The sequence below is a fragment of the Bufo bufo genome, chromosome 3 (assembly GCF_905171765.1).
Source record: "Bufo bufo chromosome 3, aBufBuf1.1, whole genome shotgun sequence".
NCBI lineage: Eukaryota > Metazoa > Chordata > Amphibia > Anura > Bufonidae > Bufo > Bufo bufo.
Window position 1 is genome coordinate 654,604,245 of NC_053391.1, and position 21,540 is coordinate 654,625,784.

Genomic DNA, 21,540 nt, shown 5'->3' on the forward strand with positions numbered 1-21,540 from the left:
GCCTGTACCATTGTCCACAGCGGGGAAAAACACACCTGGACTAGGGTAATGAATAAACATGTCTTCTAGGTCAGTGATGGGCAAACTGCGGCTCTCCAGCTGTTGCAGAACTACAACTCCCAGCATGCAAATACTGCCTACAGCTTTCAGCCTACAGCAGGGCATGGTGGGAGTTGTAGTTTTGAAACAGCTGGAGAGCCGCAGTTTGCATATCACTGTTCTAGGTAATACCATCTCCTATCCTATCTTACCATCTATTGGCAGGCTCATCGGTTTTTGCAGCAGCCCCTGCATATGGTAGTGCCAGCTCTAGTGTTGGTAAAGTGGTATATTTTTGTTTTGAAAATTAAATAAGATGTCGCACTCGAATAAATGGACCCCAAATCGGTGCACCTGTGTATTGAGGCCACTCACTCAATGCAATAGGTAAATATTAAACAGTGTAACAGGGCACTCAAGAAATCCTGACCATGTGGTACAATTTAATATCTTTATTACTATTGTGAATAATGTTGCTCAAACCAGTCAATTGTAATGATCAATGGATGAATCAATAAAATATTTGATATCATTGAATAAAATATTTGATAATATTGAATAAAAATAATCGATTTACACAAGGGCTCAGAACAATATAGTGCAAATATCGACAATCATAAAATAAAATCTCAAATTCAATTGTTCAGTCCAAATTTGGTATAAACATCTGGGTATTGGTGCAGTCCAATCGAATATTATTATGTCCCACTTCTCATTACAGCAGCGTCCCGCTGAACATGAAGTAGATAGCGGCGTCCCGCTATAGAATTACTTGCAAGTAAGATTTACCTTATATCAACCGAAGGTTCTCCAGACTTTAAACTTTGGGTCCTCTCCTCTCCTCAGAAGTGTCTGTGACACAATGTATCAAGAGGTTTACCTAGACGACTCTGTGTTTCTGTTGAATTTAACTGCCAAGTCCACCAGATCTCAATCTGTTGGTGGAAAAACTGCAGTGATGTTTGTAGCAGAGATATTCCGTCAAAGGAGGCTTCCAAGTGTAGTCTGTAAGTCGGTCGGTTTGGGGTACTTTGTTCCTTCAATATACAGATGGGGGGTGTAGCACCAGACGCGTTTCGGGGTCCAAGTTATTGCCCCTTCCTCAGTGGTAGGAAGGGGCAATAACTTGGACCCCGAAACGCGTCTGGTGCTACACCCCCCATCTGTATATTGAAGGAACAAAGTACCCCAAACCGACCGACTTACAGACTACACTTGGAAGCCTCCTTTGACGGAATATCTCTGCTACAAACATCACTGCAGTTTTTCCACCAACAGATTGAGATCTGGTGGACTTGGCAGTTAAATTCAACAGAAACACAGAGTCGTCTAGGTAAACCTCTTGATACATTGTGTCACAGACACTTCTGAGGAGAGGAGAGGACCCAAAGTTTAAAGTCTGGAGAACCTTCGGTTGATATAAGGTAAATCTTACTTGCAAGTAATTCTATAGCGGGACGCCGCTATCTACTTCATGTTCAGCGGGACGCTGCTGTAATGAGAAGTGGGACATAATAATATTCGATTGGACTGCACCAATACCCAGATGTTTATACCAAATTTGGACTGAACAATTGAATTTGAGATTTTATTTTATGATTGTCGATATTTGCACTATATTGTTCTGAGCCCTTGTGTAAATCGATTATTTTTATTCAATATTATCAAATATTTTATTCAATGATATCAAATATTTTATTGATTCATCCATTGATCATTACAATTGACTGGTTTGAGCAACATTATTCACAATAGTAATAAAGATATTAAATTGTACCACATGGTCAGGATTTCTTGAGTGCCCTGTTACACTGTTTAATATTTTTGTTTTGGTTGCTATTTCTGATTTACTACCCCCCATATACACATGAACGCCCGACCCTCCCCATATACAGTGTACAGCACCCGGCCACCCCTGTATACAGTGTACTTTGTACAGTGCACATAGATGGGGATGTACTAGACCCAAGGGGAATATACAGGTCATGAGTCCCACCAGTATAAGCCCCATACAGTATAACGTCTCCTTGTGGCTGCCCCCATACAGTATAACGTCTCCTTGTGGCTGCCCCCATACAGTATAACGTCTCCTTGTGGCCCCCCATACAGTATAACGTCTCCTTGTGGCTGCCCCCATACAGTATAACGTCTCCTTGTGGCTGCCCCCATACAGTATAACGTCTCCTTGTGGCCCCCATACAGTATAACATCTTCTTGTGGCCCCCATACAGAATAATGTCTCCTTGTGGCCCCCATACAGTATAATGTCTCCTTGTGGCCCCCATACAGTATAATGTCTCCTTGTGTTTTTTTCTTTTAAACGGGTATTTATCGCGATAAATTTCTTAATATCGTTATTGTCTGAATATTTTTGATATCGCCCAACCCTAAGCTGAACACAGCCGAACACGTGCCCACTGATCAAAGTTTCAGACTTGTGGCTAAAAAATGTCAGACCTTTTTTTATAATGTTTGTGACAATCATTGTATTTATGGATTACATAGTTATTTCAAATAATTTGGGGTTTATAGAAATAATCAGTTTGGTCATCAATATTCTGTCTCTGACCGACTCCTCTCATCAGAATGATTCTATAAAAACTAAATCTCTGTGCTCAAGAAGAAAAGCAGCTCACAGATGGATATTTCTATCCTGCTCCACACACACTACTCCCCACTACTTTACTGTCAGGGAGAAGAAGGGGGACACAATACCCTATGTACTAGTGATAAGTGGGGGTCCCGATGCTCAGGACACCAGTGATGTAACACTTAAATGTGTTCATCACTAGAAAACCGTTAACAATTTTACTGACAGTCCAGTAATACAGCATTATTACCCATGGTAATGAAATAACCTTACCTGACTTGGTATGATTTCTAGATGTGCTTCCTCAAAGGCCTGCTGTAGAGCGGCACTTAACTCTATGTACTCCACATCCTTAAAATCAATGCCAGGGAAAACGTCCTTGATCAAAGCATCGCAACGGGAGCAGTCAGCAAATGTCAGCTTTGACATGGTATTAAGCCTCAGAGCTTGAACTACAATATGGCTTTCACTAACTGGAAGACAGACAGACATGTCAGCTGTACGGATTGTATGACAAGACTTATAAATGTATATGAAAAAGAAATCCCAGACAGACAGACAACCATGTCAGCTGTACGGATTGTATCAGATGAGACTTATAAATGTATATGATGAAGATATCACAGACAGACAGACATGTCAGCTGTACGGATTGTATGAGATGAGACTTATAAATGTATATGATAAAGATATCCCAAACAGACAGACAGACATGTCAGCTGTATGGATCGTACAAGATGAGACTTATAAATGTATATGATGAAGATATCACAGACAGACAGACATGTAAGGCTACTTTCCCACTCGCGTTTGGTGCGAATCCGTCTTGTATCTGCACAGACGGATCAGCACAAATAATGCAAACGCCGGTATCGATTAATAACAGATCTGTTTGCATTATTCATTAAAAAAAAAGTCTAAGTCAAAACGGATCCGTCTTTATTTACATTGAAAGTCAAAGGGGACGGATCCGTTTTCAATTTCACCATAATGTGTCAGTGAAAAACGGATCCGTCCCCATTGACTTACATTGTAAGTCTAGACGGATCCGTTTGGCTCCGCATCGTCAGACGGTCACCAAAACGCTGCAAGGAAGAACAGGAAGAGGCAGCAGTGGTGGTGCTGGGACCAGGAGCGGGGTAAGTATATTACCTGTGAGGGGCCCGGTGCATGGAGGGGCTGTTGGAGAAATTGGATAACCCCTTTGCTGCTACTGCAAAATGCTGCAGATTCTGCTATGGAAAGTTTTGGAATGATGGCTGTCACTTGCATTGGAGTCCATACTGTGTAACTGTATGAAGAACCATACAGTCCAAAACATCACATAATAAAGTATTCATGACAAATCTTACTATTCATCTTTGTTCCAGTTTTTTTTAGTGGCTGAAGAAGATTCCCACAGCCTCTCAGGACCGTCTTCAGGGCTCTTAATCCCCAGTCATAATGCTGCTGGGGTGTCAACAATTCCCTGTAACACAAAGCTCAGTTACTACAGTACATTACAGCTGTGCACCAATCATATAATATTATCATAGGGATGTCCTTAAAGGGGTTGTCCGCTATTTTGATATTGAAGACCTATCAATATCAGATTGGTGGGTGTCCGACTCCCGGCACCCCTGCCGATCAGCTGTACGAGCGCTGCCTTCTCTTCACTATTGACCTGCTAGCCACGGACATTGCTGCAGTGAGCAGTGTAATTACAACTAAGCCGTCTTATTTAGTCCAATATCCCTTATACAAGTCCAATATAACCCTTGAATTTCACACGTGCTGATGCAGCAAGGGCTGTAAAATTGGGTATTTTAGCAAAAAAGTGTGTTTTTAAAAACCCAGAAAATTATGGCTGTATTTCTAGCTTAAATTGCACACTGACTAATCCTGCAAATGGACCAGATGTAGGATATTGCCAAAAAAGGGTGATTTTTTTTTAAACCACATTACTAGTGCAGTATTTCAAGCTTGGATTTCAATGTCACAAAAGCTCAGTTGCAGTGCTGGTGCACTGAGCTTGCATAAAATGGCCGCCGCCACCCACCTAACTAACAGACGGATAAAAGTTATTTTTTTCGGTCACTGGGCTCAGGGCAGGGTAAAAAGATTATGCCCCGCACCCACACAATTAAATGTATGTAGATCGCTGAGTTAGATTCAAGTTCTGAACAAAGATTCTCTCCTATTCTCTCCCTCACAGCAGCAGCATCCTCTCCCTACACTAAGCACAGTGGAGTGACGTGCAGCGCTACGTGACTCCAGCTTATATAGAGGCTGGGTCACATGCTGCACTGGCCAATCACAGCCATGCCATTAGTAGGCATGGCTGTGATGGCTTCTAAGGGCACACAGTTAAACGCTTGTTGATTGGCTGCTCTGCAGCCTTTCAAAAAGCGCCAAGAAATCGCCGAACACCGAACCCGAACTTTTACTAAAATGTTCGGGTTCAGGGTCCAAAAATCCTAAAGTCAGATACGAACCCAAACTTTACAGTTCAGGTTCGCTCAGCCCTAATCCTATCCAATGAGCAGGTCATCAATATATTGTGTAATCCATGATATGTTTTATTATATTGTCATAATCTGCATATTTACCTGGCGAGATTAAAGATTGCCACTAGCTTCCGACCCAGTGTCTTTGCTTCCTTAAAACCTTCAGAACAAAGAATGACCTCAGCAATGAGCTCATTGTCAGGTCGGGACATGGCTACTGGTCGGAACAGCTGTTTTAGGTTATCGGGCAGTTTCTGTCGACCGCCATAGCCCTTGCCGGCAGGATTCATAGTTATGAAAATTCCAGAATTGGGGTCTAACTCCACCTAAAATATAAAACATAATCAAGCATGAAACTGATGATCAAAATAAGACCAAAATTTGGCACACAGGTAGGTTTTAGACCGGGTCTCAGTTCTCTAGGACGTACCGTTCCTGAGATATTCTCAAAAAATACAAAATATGGCACATCACATCACCTACATGACCAATAGAAGCCTGCAGGTCTTTCTCTTGATATCCCAACTGCCATATACACGGTTACATGACCCTTATCAGCCAATAGAAGCTCTCAGGCTCTTAGCCTCCACATACACAGTTTTACTCCAGGTTTCCATAACAACCCAGACATTTTTCTTCACTGCTGTAGGTCAGCTTTAAAGGGGCAGGGCTCTGTGGATGACACTGTTAAGGGAGTGGAGTGCTGTGGAAGTCATAGTTCAGGGGGCAGGTGGAAGACGGACTTAAAACCCTGCCCCCGTGCCCAGCTAAGCCACGCCCAGACTTAGTTAAGCCATGCCCCTCCCACTCCACAGCCGACGGGGATTGAAAAAATGAAGGTTAAAAATCAACTTCTGTCAGCTGCAGGGGTGGGAGGGACGGTGACTTTCTCCCTGCAGCTCACGCTCAAACAGCACAGTGCTGCTGTCTGAGAGTGAGCTGTTCAAAAGGACATCCCTGTGTCCGTCCAGGCCTGCGCCCGACGGAGGACAGGGAGTCTGAAAGCTGGACTGTCCTGCCTAAAACCGGACCTCTGGCCACCCTAGGGGCAGATTGCTGTTAAGGGGACTGTTAAGGGGATTCGGGTTCTGTGGAAATCACTGTTAAGGAACTAGGGTACTGTGGAGGTCACTGATAAAGGGGTGGCCGCTGTGGAGATCACTGTTAAAGGGGTGGCCGCTGTGGAGGTCACAGTTAAAGGGGCGGGCACTGTGGAGGTCTCTGTTAAGGGGGAAGGGAACGGTGAAGGTCACAGTTAATAAGAAGATAGTCCACTATGGAGATCAGCGTTAAGGGGCCGGGTGCTGTAGAGGTCACTGTTAAGGGGGCAGGTTATTGTGGAAATCACTGTTAACGAGACTAAGTACTGTGGAAGTCACTAATAAAGAGGAGGCCGCTGTGGAGGTCACTGTTAAAAGGGGCAGGCTGCTGGCTGCTATGGAGGTCACTGTTAAAGGGGCGGGGTACTGTAGATGTCTTTGTTATAGTGGATACTGTCGACACACACAAACATTAACTGAAATAGATGAAAGATACCCGTGCGAGGCCGGGTCCTCTGCTAGTAAGACTAATAAAAGTCATTGTGAACTTACCTCTTTCCCTAGCAGCTCGCAGGTGGCCCTGTGATTCTTTAAAGAATCCTGAATGGTTTGGATCTGCATGGACACTGCAGACAGCACGGCTTCTTCAAGTCTATTGAATTCATCAAAGCAACCCCAAGCTCCACATTTCACCAAGCCAACAAATATTCTCCCCATAGATTTTACATCAATACCCTAGAGGAAACATACACAATAAGAGATGCGTTATCTACTAGTTAGGTCTGTTCTTGTAATTTCACCACAAATGTACCTAGAGGGATGTAAAATGATAAATGTCATAGCCTTTTCTCCAGAGCCTTGATGAAGCTGCTCCCAGCCAGGAAAGGCCTATTTCCCTTCTAGGCTACGGTACATACATTTTTGCGAGCAATTTTTGATTTTTATATTACTGCATTGTATTAATTTTGGGCTAAAAAAATCATTATTTCAATTGTTCTTTATTAAAAATTCAGAGCCCTTTTCTCTGTACATGGCGGGGATCCTCTAGTAACACAATCTGAATTTTCTCTCTATTCCGTCAGGCAGCTCAGCTGATGGCTCGTCTCTGCTCTCTGACATTAAAAACCCTCATTATAGCTCAATTCTTATCTTACTGATAATAATGTGGCCTTAATAAGTGGTTATGACCTTAATTTAGAGATAAGGGTTATTAGACTACCGTCACAAAGTGAAAGTAAAAAAATAAGATTCTCACAGCTAGAAAAAGTTAACCCTTTGTGACAGAACAGCTCAACGTTTTTAATAAAGACCAATTGCAAAAATAATTTTTAGCCCAAAATGAGTAAAATGCAATCATAAAAAAATTGCCCCTAAAAGGTGTACATAGCCTTTAAAGGCAGGAAAGAGGAAGGAAGGTGATGACAACGTTAATATAAGAAACATAATGTCCAGCGGGGTTTTCATTCGTCACCCCACATAGTCAGTAGGGAATCGGTATTACAAAACTCACTGAAAAGCAAATCTAGATATGCAGAAAGGAGTAAAACAATGGCTGGTCTAACCTGGAGAGGCATTGCCACACTTTTAACTTACGTATACAAATCCTGCAGTCACATTTTGTAGTCAGTTAAGAGTTAAAGGGGGTCCCACGAAAAATATTCTACAATTTTTAAACCAGCACCTGGACCGAAATACTTCTGTAATTGCATGCAATTAAAAATTGTGTATAGCCAATGAGCTATTCACTGCTGTTTGCTATTTTTTTCTAATTTTTCTGTCCACCTCTTGAGATGGACACACATGCTCAGTTCCATCCTTCATCTGTCAACAGGTCAGCAGAAAGGACACACTACCTGAGAAAGGACGCTTACTAGTCGTAGTCTCCCCCAAGCCGCATCCCCCCGCACTCCCCAGCGCTGGCACCTTAAAAAAAATTGTGTAGAGCAATTGGAGCAATGAACGTTGAGATCTCTGGATCCATGTGAGGTCCAGGGCTGGTTCTAGCTTTGTTTGAAAGAGATCATCATGTACTATATGGTGCCCGATTATATTTTTTTTTACAAAATAGCCGCTTTAAGTTATATTCAAAGCCTATTTTTTTTTTTAAGTGGGATCTTAAACTATTTTAAAGATCACCTATCAGTAAATTCTTCTATTCCCCATAAAATAAACTTTCTGCAACTCTGTTATTCCTCTTGGAATGCGGTTACCATTCATCTTATCAACAGGGAGTGTGTGACAGAGTCAGACACTGGCAGTGCTCATTGGACAGTGTAGGAGTCCATAGTGACCCTTTCTATTGACAAGGAAAACTGACTACACATAGCTGTCATACATCACTAGGAGGAACAATAGAGGAATGGCACAATGGAGTTCTAAAAAAATGCACCAAAACTTATTTTATGGGGAAGTAGTAACTGGCGTGTCAGGAGAGCTGAGCGGTAGTAAGAAAAGTGCAGTACTTTTATACTCCATGCATTACCTGTGTAGCCATCATCATTACTGGAATTATTATGTATAAGAAACAGTTTAGTGGATTCACCTCATCACAGTTGAAAACCAACACTTGTCGCCCGAGAAGACCACCCAACGCCTTCACCGATTCGGTTTTACCAGTTCCAGCTGGGCCATATGGATTTCCTCCCAAGCCCATCTTTATGGCCTGAGTCAGAGTGAGGTAACACTTGTCTGTCAGAGGGGTGTACACCAACTTAGGAGCATTGCCCTGAAATCAGAAAAAAAGAATGAATGCCAAAAATTGAATCCCCTCTATTGTCCTAGGTGTATATAACACCTATATGATCACAGTATATACACCCATATTACATCCCCTAGTATCACTATTATATGTGCACCACTATACGGTCATACTTAGCGGAGTCTGCCATACTGAAGGCACATACATCATTACTGAATTGTCAACATAGATCATTTTATATAGGTTGATACCAGGAAGCCGAGAGAAGAAAAAAAAAATACATTATTTTCCCAAACATTCCTTAAAAATTGTTTCCGAGATGTGATACCAGCCAGGGACACCCTAAGGGAAAGATGGGGGAGATTTATTCTCAAAGGGGTATTCCAGTTTTTATTATTTTAACATATTTGTTTTTAGGAAATCATATAATTTTCTAATATACATGTATTTAAAATTCTGCATACGTACCTTTCTTATATCAGGTGTTAAGTGCTATATGCAGTAGAATTGTATAACCCATGTATCAGTCCTATGTAATGCATCCATGGCCTAACTGAAACATGGCATCAGTCATGTGATACCCTACACTATGTTGCTTACTGTCAGAAATGACAGCGTTACATGACGTACAAGCGTTGGGTCAGCACACAGGACACATCCGTGTGAAAGGTAATTAGGACTAGTGGTGGCATCATGACCTTAACTGTGGTCATTACAGTAACTACATCACTGTGTGTATTTACATGGCTGCCTGTCTGTAGGTGATGTTATAAAATGGCTGCCCGTCTCTAGGTGATTGTCATGTTTTTGTCAAATTTAGTGTAAAAAAAAAACCAAAAAAAGGAGACTTTTGTATTACTTACCAGTAAAGTCTCTTTCTCGCTCTTCCTTGGGGGACACAGGAAACCATGGGTATAGCTCTGCTCCCTAGGAGGCGTGACACTAAGTGAAAGCTGTAAGCCCCTCCTCCATCAGCTATACCCTTCAGCCTGGAGAAGAGACTGCCAGTTGCGTGTCCAAGTAGTGAAAGATAACCACCAACTGGAAAAAAGAACTGTCGAGCCCCAACGGGGGCAATCAAGCCGGAACCACAACTGTAACCCAAATGAAGGGCGGGTGCTGTGTCCCCCAAGGAAGAGCGAGAAAGAGACTTTACTGGTAAGTAATACAAAAGTCTCCTTTTCTCGCCCATATTCCTTGGGGGACACAGGAAACCATGGGACGTTCCAGAGCAGTCCCAGAAGGGAGGGACCAGAACAAACTAGACCAACACCAGAGGCATCAATCAACTGCTGCCTGCAACACCAGACGGCCTAAAGCAGCGTCAGCCGACGCATGAGTATGCACCCTGTAGAACTTGGTGAAGGTGTGCAAGGAGGACCAAGTGGCCGCCTTGCAAATCTGCTCCGTAGAAGCCCGATTCCTCTGAGCCCAGGAAGCCCCGACCGCTCTAGTGGAGTGAGCGGTAACACCAAGGGGCGGAAACTTGCCCTTGGCGAGATAAGCCTCAGTAACAGCCATCTTGACAAAACGGGCGATAGCAACTTTGGATGCCGCCATCCCTCTGCGCGACCCCTCCGGAACCACAAAGAGCGAGTCAGTACGCCTGAAAGAGCTGGTTACCTCCAGGTAAACCTTGAGCGCCCTGACAACGTCCAGGCGATGAAGCTTCCTCTCCCGCGGGTGGGAAGGGGAAGGACACAAAGAGGGGAGAACGATGTCCTCGTTCAGATGAAAGGCGGAGACCACCTTAGGAAGGAAGGAAGGGACCGGACGAAGAACCACCTTGTCCTGGTGGAACACTAGGAAAGGTTCCAGACAGGAGAGTGCAGCCAATTCGGACACCCTCCGAAGAGAGGTGACGGCTACAAGGAAAATAACCTTGGAGGACAGAAGTCGCAAGGAAACCGTCCGCAGAGGCTCGAAAGGAGAAGCCTGGAGCGCTGAGAGAACCAGGTTCAGGTCCCAGGGCGGTACCGGAGGGCGGTACGGGGGAACCGCGTGAGCCACGCCCTGAAGGAAGGTCTTGACAGGACCAAGGGGGGCCAGTGGGCGCTGAAACAAAATGGACAGCGCAGACACCTGACCCTTCAAAGAACTAAGGCCCAGACCTTGGGCAAGTCCGCTCTGCAGGAAGGACAAAACGGTGGGGAGAGAAAAGCGGAGTGGAGGAATCCCCAGATCGGCACAGAACCCCAAATAGGTCCTCCAGGTCCTATAATAGATCCTAGAAGAGGACGGCTTACGGGCGCGGATCATGGTGCGGACGACGTCCGCAGAAAAACCCCTACGTGTCAGGACGGTGGTCTCAACAACCACGCCGTCAAACGTAGGGACCTTAAACGCGGGTGGAAGATCGGTCCCTGAGAGAGAAGATCTTCCCTGGCGGGCAGCGGCCAGGGCGCGTCTGCCAGGAGCAGCATGAGGTCGGCATACCAAGACCGGCGGGGCCAGTCCGGAGCGACCAGAATCACCGAGACGCCTTCCGCCGCGATCTTCCGAAGGACCTTGGGCAGGAGTGGGATGGGAGGGAATATGTATGGACGCGCGAAGCCTCGCCAAGGAAGAACGAGGGCGTCGGCTCCGCAAGCTCCCGGATCCCTGGCCCTGGACAGATAGGCGGGGACCTTGTGATTGAATTTGGAGGCCATGAGGTCCACGTCCGGTATGCCCCAACGAAGGCAAATGGCCTCGAACACCTCCGGGTGAAGAGACCACTCGCCGGGGTCGACGGTGGTGCGACTGAGGAAGTCCGCCGCCCAATTGTCCACCCCTGGAATAAAAATTGCAGATAGGGCCGGGACCTGGGCTTCCGCCCAACGGAGAATGCTGGTGACCTCCCGCATTGCTGCAGCGCTGCGAGTGCCCCCCTGGTGGTTTATGTACGCCACGGCCGTGGCGTTGTCCGATTGCACACGAACTGGATGACCCTTCAGCAGATGAGTCCAGTGTCGCAGAGACAGAAGGGCCGCTCTCAGCTCCAGGACATTGATCGAGAGTTTGGACTCCGATTGAGACCAAATGCCCTGGACGGATCGGGGAGGAAACACGCCTCCCCAGCCCAAGAGACTGGCATCGGTTGTAACCACCAACCAGTTGAGCGGCAGAAAGGACCTGCCCAGAAGAGGGGACTGTAACCACCAGCGGAGAGATGACCGCACCGGAGGCGATAGATGGAAGGGATGATCCAGAGACTCCGGCGATTTGTCCCAGGAGGAGAGGATCGCCCGTTGGAGAGGGCGGGAGTGAAACTGCGCAAATGGGATCGCCTCGAAGCAGGCAACCATCTGCCCCAAGACCCGCATGCAGAAGCGGAAGGACGGTCGACGGTGGAGAAGGAGACCCCGAATCGCCCGACGGAGGATCAGTCGTTTTTCCGAGGGAAGACGTACCTCCGCCGCTCCCGTGTCTAAAAGCATTCCCAGGAAGACCAGTTGTCTGGAGGGGGGAAGGGAGGACTTGGGGAAGTTGATGACCCAACCGGATCTCGCCAGAGTCTCTAGAGTGAGATCCACGCTGGCAACCGCTTGAGAAAGGGACGGAGCCTTGATGAGGATATCGTCCAAGTACGGTAGCAGAAAAACACCCCTGGAACGGAGTAAGGCCAAAACCGGGGCCAGGACCTTGGTGAACACCCGGGGGGCTGTTGCCAGCCCAAAGGGAAGGGCGACAAACTGGAAGTGGAGGTCCCCCACGGCGAATCGGAGGAAGCGATGGTGACACCGGGCTACCGGAACATGGAGGTAGGCATCCTGTATATCGATGGAAGACATGAAATCTCCCTGCTCCAGGGAAGCCACCGCGGAACGGAGGGACTCCATCCGAAACCGTCGAAGGAGGAGAAAACGGTTGAGCTTTTTGAGGTCCAAAATGGGCCGCACCGAACCTCCCTTCTTGGGAACTACAAAGAGGTTCGAATAGAACCCTTGGAACCTTTCCTCTAGAGGAACGGGGGTAATCACCCCCCTGTCCAGTAAGGCTTGAACAGCCGCGGAGAACGCAGCCGCGCTTTTCGGGTCCCGCGGCGGGCGGGAGCAAATTAACCGATCTGGAGGGAAGGACGCAAATTCGATTTTGTATCCGGAGGACACAATTTCGAGAGCCCAGGCGTCGGAGACGTGAGCCATCCAGATGTCCCTGAAAAGGAGGAGCCGGCCCCCCACCCGGGTGGGTGGGGGCGCGCCTTCAGGCAGAGGACTGCTTTGCTGCGGGTGTGCGGGCAGCCTGCGGCCTGCGCCAGGAGGGCTGCGCCCGAAAAAACGGCTTCCTACGCTTATCCTGGGGAGGGGCCGAAGCGGCAGCTGCGGGGGGAGCCCCAGAGGTCCTGCGGGAGGACCGAAAACGAGACGCACCAGGGCGTCCGCGGGGGGCGCCCCTGGCTTGGGGTTGAGGAAGATGGGTGCTTTTACCACCCGTGGCCTCCGAAATAAGCTCGTCTAGGCGGACCCCGAAAAGGCGGGAACCCGCAAAAGGTAGCCCCGCCAAGGAACGTTTGGAGGCAGCGTCCGCTTTCCAAACCTTGAGCCAGAGCTCCCTCCTGACGGAAACTGCCAGGGCGGAGGAGCGTGCAATAAGGGCTCCCGCATCAAGGGAGGCCTCACAAACAAAATTCCCGGCCCGAATAATAAGCTGGGCCAAGGAACGTAGGTCCTGGATGGGGACGTCAGAGTCCAACTCCTGTTCCAGCTGCGCACCCCAAGCAGAGATTGCTTTACCTGCCCAAGCAGAGGCAAAAACCGGTCTGAGAGCAGAACCGGAGGCAGCAAAAATGCCCTTGGAAAGGGTCTCCATGCGAAGGTCCTCCGCTGACTGAAGAGAGGACCCGTCGGGAACAGGAATGGCCGTGTTCTTTGACAGACGGGCCACAGGGGGGTCCACCTTGGGTGGGGACGACCAGGTGGCCACGACATCGGCTGGAAAAGGATAGCAAATGTCCAGCTTCTTGGGATTGACAAAACGGGCGTCCGGGCGAGCCCAAGCCTTAGACACCACGGAGGAGAAATCAGAGTGTATTGGAAAGACTTTTGAGGCCTGCCTGGGTCTGATAAAGGAGACGCTAGCTGCGTCAGAGCTAGGGGGGTCATCTTGCACCTTAAAGGTGTCACGAATATCAGAGATGAGTTGACCCATCGCTGAGGCTAGCTTGGACGGCAGGGCCGAGTCCATTTCCAAATCTGAAACCGCCAATTCACCTTCAGAGAGCGAATCCTTTGGAGAGGAAAGGCCCGTCTGAGTGCGCACGCGTGGCGGGGAGAGGGAGGCATCCGAGGAGGAGGCTCGCTCTACTCTAAGACGCTTCTGAGAGTGCCTAGCTCAGGAGGGGTCACTAAGAGAGGGTGAACCCGCTGCAGCGGCAGAAGCGGTGGACCCGGAGGGCGCGACAGTAAGAGTGGCGTCCTGCGGGGTAGGCGGCCTGTCTATTAGGCGGCCCACGACATGAGTGAGGCTTTCCACGGCCTGGGACAGGGATCTAGCCCAGTCAGGCGGGTCAGAGGAAGCAGGGAGCGACACAGCGGGCGACTGAGGCTGCGGTGGAGCTCGGCATGCAGGACAGTGCAGATCAGACTGCCCCCGGGGAAAGGGTTCCCTACAAGCAGTACAGGCATGGTACCAAGTCTTGGCGGCTGCAGAAGGGTCTGACATGGTGGAAAAAATGTTGCACTTAAAGTGGGAGACCCCAGGGAAAAAGCGGAACGGGGATTACACCCAAGCAACAGTACTGGTGGCACGGAGGGGGTTAACAGTCCTACCAGACCCGGATGATGCAAGCGGCAGCAGCAAGGGGAGCAGACTGAAGGAGGCTGTGGAGGAGAGGCAGCAGGCACGGAGATGAATAGCTTCAGGATCGGACGGCAGAGAGGATTCCACGCAGCACTATGAGATGTGGAGCCCGACGAAACCGGAAGTAGCGGAGCGCATGTAGGAAGCTCCGCCCCCCCCTGCCGCGCTTAAGGAGAAGCAGAGCCGCGCGCGCGGCAAAATGATTTTAACCCCCGAGGTGGATGAAGTGCCGGCCAAGATGAAATGGCGCCGTTCGCGCCAAGTAAGCGGCCCCCGCCGCGCCTGGATGTGGCAGACGTCCTCCTGCCTACAGCCGTCCCCTGAAGGCAGCGTCCGTGCCCTGCCGCTAAATAAAGGACTTGCCCAAGACAAAGTCCCCCCCAAATGATGCCCTGTAAAGTTGCCGGTCCCGATATGCCCATGGGGGGGGGGGGGATGTAGCAGCGGTGGGAGGGAGGAAGGGGAGGCTGGAGCAGCCACTCTCACCATACGCTGTCTTCGCCCTCAATCCATCCAGCAGGGTCGCCCCTTCAGCTACTGGCACCGCAGTGGCAGGAAGCCGGGGGAGGGACTTGGCGTGCGGGCGACCCTTGAGCTGGCGGGACGCAGGGGAGCGAGGCTGCCCTGGTCCACCTTGTCTTCTGTGGGGGAGGCGGCAGTGCGGAATTACCGGCACTGGCGCAACTCAACCCCGGGAGAAACAGAGGGGTCTAATGCGCCTCTGTTGTCCCTGTAAGTAGAAAAAAATCGAATTAAAACAACAAATAACGCAAAAAATAAAAAAAATTATAGGAAAACAACCCTGCATAAGCAGGGGGTGTCTTGCCTCCTTGGACACTAAGCAAAAACTGGAAGTCTCTTCTCCAGGCTGAAGGGTATAGCTGATGGAGGAGGGGCTTACAGCTTTCACTTAGTGTCACGCCTCCTAGGGAGCAGAGCTATACCCATGGTTTCCTGTGTCCCCCAAGGAATATGGGCGAGAAAAAAAAAACACAGAGCTCTTTTTCTACATATACGCTAACATACACGATGTTGAGGTGCTGCTGCAGGTAGTAATATTGTATATACTGTATATTTTCTGCCAATATACAGTACCACTATTCACCTGTTATATACCTGGGCAATTAACAAAAAGCCAGGTCACATAACGGCTCACATGACAGATGCAATTTTTTGTCCTATTCAGTTCTCCTATGGATGCATTTTACAGGATAGAAACAGGTTGTACCACGTTTTATTACTTTAGGAGGAGGATGTGGATATAATAAAAGGTCTGTGAGCAAAAATTATAAATAGATTTATATCAGAAAAGTGTTTAACATCCTATTCTCTACATATATAATTGTACTCATTAAAACCGGAATACCCCTTTTTATGGTGCCCTGTACAAATGGTGTACCAGGCTCTCCAACAGGGCGGTGAAGCGCAATGTTCATGAACAGCACCCCCAATAAACTGATGAATCTGCTAAAGAGAGGGAAACAAAGGGGATGGGACCTGGCATTGTCATATTTTACTAAATGTGTTGCATGTGGCACTGAATACTCACCATGTTACATGAAATAACTGCATGTCAAGCTTCAGCACCACATCTAAAGCAAGTGACGGAAGAATGACATATCCTGTTCATATGCAGCAGAGAAGAATCCATACAGATTCTTAACTGCACTGTGGAAATAAAACATCTGCAATATGAATGAGAATCTCATGGATTCCACACAGAATATCTGTGGATTAGCTCCAATGAATAGGGATAAACGTTAATAGTGATGAGCGGCAGGTTCCATATTCGAATTTGCGATATTTCGCGAATATTCGTATTCGAGATTATTTTCGCGATTGCGATTAATTTAAAATGTAAAAATCGCGTAATGCAAAGTTGATCAAAAAAGAATATATAGCAGTAAATATAGTGCTATATATTCGTTTTAAGAATATTTGTCATGTCCTAAAACAAGAATATATAGCAATATAGCGAATATTCGAGAAAATACAAACAGAGCAATTTAGCTAATATATTTTTTTAATAGTGCAAATTTTTTCCAAATCTGAAGTTCAGAAGAGTAAAAAAAAAAAAGTAAAAAAAAAAAAAGATTATAGCACTATATTAGCTAAATTGCTCTATATTTGTATTTAGCGAATATTCACTATACTGCTATATATTCTCGTTTTAGAATATGCCGAATATTCTAACAATGAATATATAGCAAATATATTCGTTATTTATAATATTTGCCTTTCTTTTTTTTCCCCCAATCTGTACAATTGTTAGCATACTCCTCACCGACAAGAGTCGCCGCCACCATGGAACGCCTGTGGGTTAGAATATATTATCAGATCTGAGTTTTCCCTGCAATCGTGAAAACTCAGATCCGATGGTATATTCTAACCCACAGGCGTTCCCATGGTGACGGGGATGCTTGTCGGTGTGGAGTATGCCGAACAACTGTACAGATTGAAAAAAATATATAATGAATTTTCTAAATAACGAATATATTTGCTATATATTCATTTTTTAGAATATTCGTCAATTGTTTTTCCATCTATAGTCATGATTCCTCCCTGCTTAAGTTGCTTGTGGGCCAATGAGTCATTGGCCCACAAGCAAGAAGCAGGGAGGAATCATGTTTTCAGATGTTAAAAAATTACAAATATTCCATATAGCGAATATATAGCACTATATTCAAAATATTCACGAATTCTCGAAGTTGCGATATTCAGGTTTAAAATTCGTTATTCGAATATTCGCGCTCAACACTAATCGTTAAGTGACTACACAGACACATCCGCGACAGAAATCGTATTGCCAGCCTGAACATATCCTTAAAGTGTTATTCTTATCTGGACATTCAGGGCATAAATCAAAATAGGTGCAGGTCTCACGGCCGTTGTGGATAGAGAGGTGGCCATGCATGTGCGGGTCTTTCCATTTACAACATACTTTTGTGGGAATTCCAAAAACAATTCAGGATGGCTAAGAGACAGGACCCCGTTCTCAAAATAGATCTGGGTCCTAGAGGTGGGACCCACACTTATCAGACATTTATGACAGCATCACAGGATATGTCCAGATTGGAATACCCCTTTAGGGGGAATCGGTCACCAGGACAAATTCTGGGCATCTGTTCCATGCAGAGGAGGTTTTTAACTAATGTTTGTGAACGTTCTCATTGTCAGACCATTTTATACTGGCTCCTCAAAAACGTACAATAATCTGTCCACCAATGGACTATAGATTATACTGGTCTCCTGGGATACTGTAAGGGCTCATGCACACGACAGTATGACTTTTTTTGCAGTCCATTTTTTAGGGATCCGTTGTTCCGTTTTTTGTTTCCGTTGTGTTTCCGTTTCCTTTACAGTATACAGTAATTACATAGAAAAAATTGGGCTGGGCATAACATTTTCAATAGATGGTTCAGCAAAAACGGAACGGATACGGAAGACATACGGATGCATTTCTGTATGTGTTCTGTTTTCTGGGGGACCTATTGACTTGAATGGAGCCAAGCACCGTGATTTGCGGACAAGAATAGGACATGTTCTATCTTTTCACGTTACGGAAATCCGGAAATACTGAAACGGAATGCACACGGAGACACTTCAGGTTTTTGTTTGCTGAACCATTGAAATGAATGGTTCAGTATATGTACCGCATACTGAACTAAAAAAACAGCCCGTATACTGAACGCAAAATACTGTTGTGTGCATGAGCCCTGAGGAACACTGTGGGGAAGGCAATGCCCTCTTAGACACTGAAATACCTGATATTCATAGGTGTACTCTATCTCAGCATCAACCATCTGCACGTAGCACTTCTTATCCGGCTTCATGTAGAACCGCAGCTGCTTCTTCCACGTCCAGTCGTCCACACTATGGACCTGAGCTTGGATCAGCTGCTTCACCACATCAATGTTATGAATGACATCCAGGATCAGCGCTTTCAGCTTCAGTTCTAATATTTCAGCATCATCTATAGTGAAGAAAGAAAGTCAATGAATTCTGATCATGGCTTTTTATCTGCTTCCATGCACTACTTTACATTAGGGCAAGGCTCACTGCCAGAAGAACGAGAGGAAGCTTTGCCCTCAGTAAGGCTACTTTCACACTTGCATTGTTAATTCCAGTATTGAGATCCGGCAGAGGATCTCAATATTGGAATTAAACAGATAAGTTTTAATTTTGCACATCAGGATGCGGTTGTGTGAAATCAAAACAGAAAAAAAACGTATCCAGCACTAAAAACATTGAAAGTCAAGGGATCCGTCACCATGGACTTACATTGTTTTCAGTGACGGATCCACTTGCAAGGGTTTTGTATCCGGTCACAGAACAGAATGCTGCTGGAACAGAAGACATTCTGATGCATCCTGAACGGATCTTTTTCCATTCAGAATGCATGAGGACCAAAGGGAAACGTTTTTTTCCGGTATTGAGAACTTCTGCTGGATCGTAATATCGGAAAACAACAACGTAAGTGTGAAAGTAGCCTAAGTGGTCAGATGTCCTGTGTAATAGTACCATCCCAAGCCATAGGTAGTAGGTAATCTGCAGGGTTTTTTGCATTTCCACAGAAAAGAGGCTCTTTACCTGCAGCTGATGTATCATCGATCCCGATGTAGTGCTCAAGCTTAGCCGTCAGATCAATTTCCACCTCATGGAGGTTGTAACCACGGATGGCATTCTCCACATCTTCTGTGAACTGGATGTGTTCAGCTAGGCACAGGATCTAAAACATCAAGAAATACAATAAGAAGCTCATTTATTTAAAAAAAAAATCTTTTTACTGAAGTTTTCAATTATAATCAGAACATTTGATTTTTTTACACAAGCCTTTCTGGGATCGTAGTCCCTTGTTCTTTTTGTTGAATACATTGATATAAATTAACCACTTGCCATCTGGGCCATTTGCCCCCTTCCTGACCAAGCCTAATTTTGCAAATCTGACATATCTCACTTTATGTGATAATAACTTTGGAACGCTTTTACTTATCCAAGCCATTCAGAGATTGTTTTCTCGTGACACATTGTACTTCATGATAGTCATAAATTTGAGTCAATATACAGTCCAGACCAAAAGTTTGGGCACCCCTTCTCATTCAAAGAGTTTTCTTTATTTTCATGACTATGAAGGCATCAAAACTATGAATTAACACATGTGGAATTATATACATAACAAACAAGTGTGAAACAACTGAAAATATGTCATATTCTAGGTTCTTCAAAGTAGCCACCTTTTGCTTTGATTACTGCTTTGCACACTCTTGGCATTCTCTTGATGAGCTTCAAGAGGTAGTCCCCTGAAATGGTTTTCCAACAGTCTTGAAGGAGTTCCCAGAGATGCTTAGCACTTGTTGGCCCTTTTGCCTTCACTCTGCGGTCCAGCTCACCCCAAACCATCTCGATTGGGTTCAGGTCCGGTGACTGTGGAGGCCAGGTCATCTGGCACAGCACCCCATCACTCTCCTTCATGGTCAAATAGCCCTTACTTTCAAAGTTTTCCCAATTTTTCGGCTGACTGACTGACCTTCATTTCTTAAAGTAATGATGGCCACTAGTTTTTCTTTACTTTTGCTGCTTTTTTCTTGCCATAATACAAATTCTAACAGTCTATTCAGTAGGACTATCAGCTGTGTATCCACCTGACTTCTCCTCAACGCCACTGATGGTCCCAACCCCATTTATAAGGCAAGAAATCCCACTTATTAAACCTGCCAGGGCACACATGTGAAGTGAAAACCATTTCAAGGGACTACCTCTTAAAGCTCATCAAGAGAATGCCAAGAGTGTGCAAAGCAGTATTCAAAGCAAAAGGTGGCTACTTTGAAGAACCTAGAATATGACATATTTTCAGTTGTTTCACACTTGTTTGTTATGTATATAATTCCACATGTGTTAATTCATAGTTTTGATGCCTTCAATGTGAATCTACAATTTTCATAGTCATGAAAATAAAGAAAACTCTTTGAATGAGAAGGTGTGTCCAAACTTTTGGTCTGTACTGTATTTCACCTTTATTTATGAAAAAAAATCACAAATTTAACAAAAATTTTGAAAAATTCTCAATTTTCTAAATTTCAATTTCCCTGCTTTTAAAACAGAACGTGATAGCTCATAAAATATTTATTACTTAACATTCCCCATATGTCTCCTTTATGTCGGCATCATTTTGGAAATGATTTTGCAGCCAAGTATAGGACATGTTCTACCATTTGCGGCACAGACATACAGATGCAGAAAGCACGTGGACCATTTGTGTGCTTTCCACATCTGTATGTCCGTTCTGCAAAAAGATAGAATATGTCCGCAATATGTCTGCAAAACACAGACCGTGTCTGTTTTGTAGTCCACAAATGTAAGGACCCATAAAATATGGATGCAGTCTGTGTGCCATCCATTTCTTTCTTTTTTTTTGCATGAGGCCTTATTCACATAAAACTCCTTTAAAGAGATTGTCCCTCAAAAAATATTCAGCATTTTTCAAACTAGCCAGTGAATTTGAAGTTTTTGCAATCAAATATAATTTAAAATGTAGTTTGGTAACTGAGTTAGTCAATAAAATGCAAATTAAAATGGAAGCAGCATGTTATAGAGAAGGAGGAGCTGAGCAGATTGATATATAGCTCTGTTAGAAAAGATTCAGTAGAACTTGTATTTCTTTCATTTAAATTCCTGCTCATTCTGGGCTGTGAAGTCCAGGAGGCGGTCCTAACATTGATTGACAGCTCTCTCTGTATACACAGTCATAGAGGGAAGGCTGTCAATCACTGATAGGACCGCCTCCTGGACTTCACAGCCCGGAATGAGCAGGAATTTAAATGAAAGAAATACAAGTTTTACAGAATCTTGTCTAACAAAGCTATATACAGTACCAGTCTGCTCAGCTCCTCCTGCTCTATAACCTGT

The 21,540-nt window shown here is 45.6% G+C and overlaps 1 protein-coding gene across 3 annotated transcripts in view; it reads right to left on the reverse strand.

Moving 5' to 3' along the window:
• Positions 1 to 21,540, reverse strand: part of DYNC2H1 (dynein cytoplasmic 2 heavy chain 1) — a 433,565-nt gene that overhangs the window by 311,421 nt on the left and 100,604 nt on the right. For all 3 annotated transcript variants that reach the window (XM_040426277.1, XM_040426279.1, XM_040426278.1), the window contains exons 31-37: positions 19,225 to 19,363; positions 18,399 to 18,607; positions 8,698 to 8,880; positions 6,708 to 6,890; positions 5,218 to 5,441; positions 3,982 to 4,097; positions 2,903 to 3,102 (exon numbers count right to left, since the gene is read on the reverse strand). In XM_040426277.1, the coding sequence (XP_040282211.1) occupies positions 2,903 to 3,102; positions 3,982 to 4,097; positions 5,218 to 5,441; positions 6,708 to 6,890; positions 8,698 to 8,880; positions 18,399 to 18,607; positions 19,225 to 19,363 (1,254 nt within the window). The remainder of the gene's footprint in view (positions 1 to 2,902; positions 3,103 to 3,981; positions 4,098 to 5,217; positions 5,442 to 6,707; positions 6,891 to 8,697; positions 8,881 to 18,398; positions 18,608 to 19,224; positions 19,364 to 21,540) is intronic.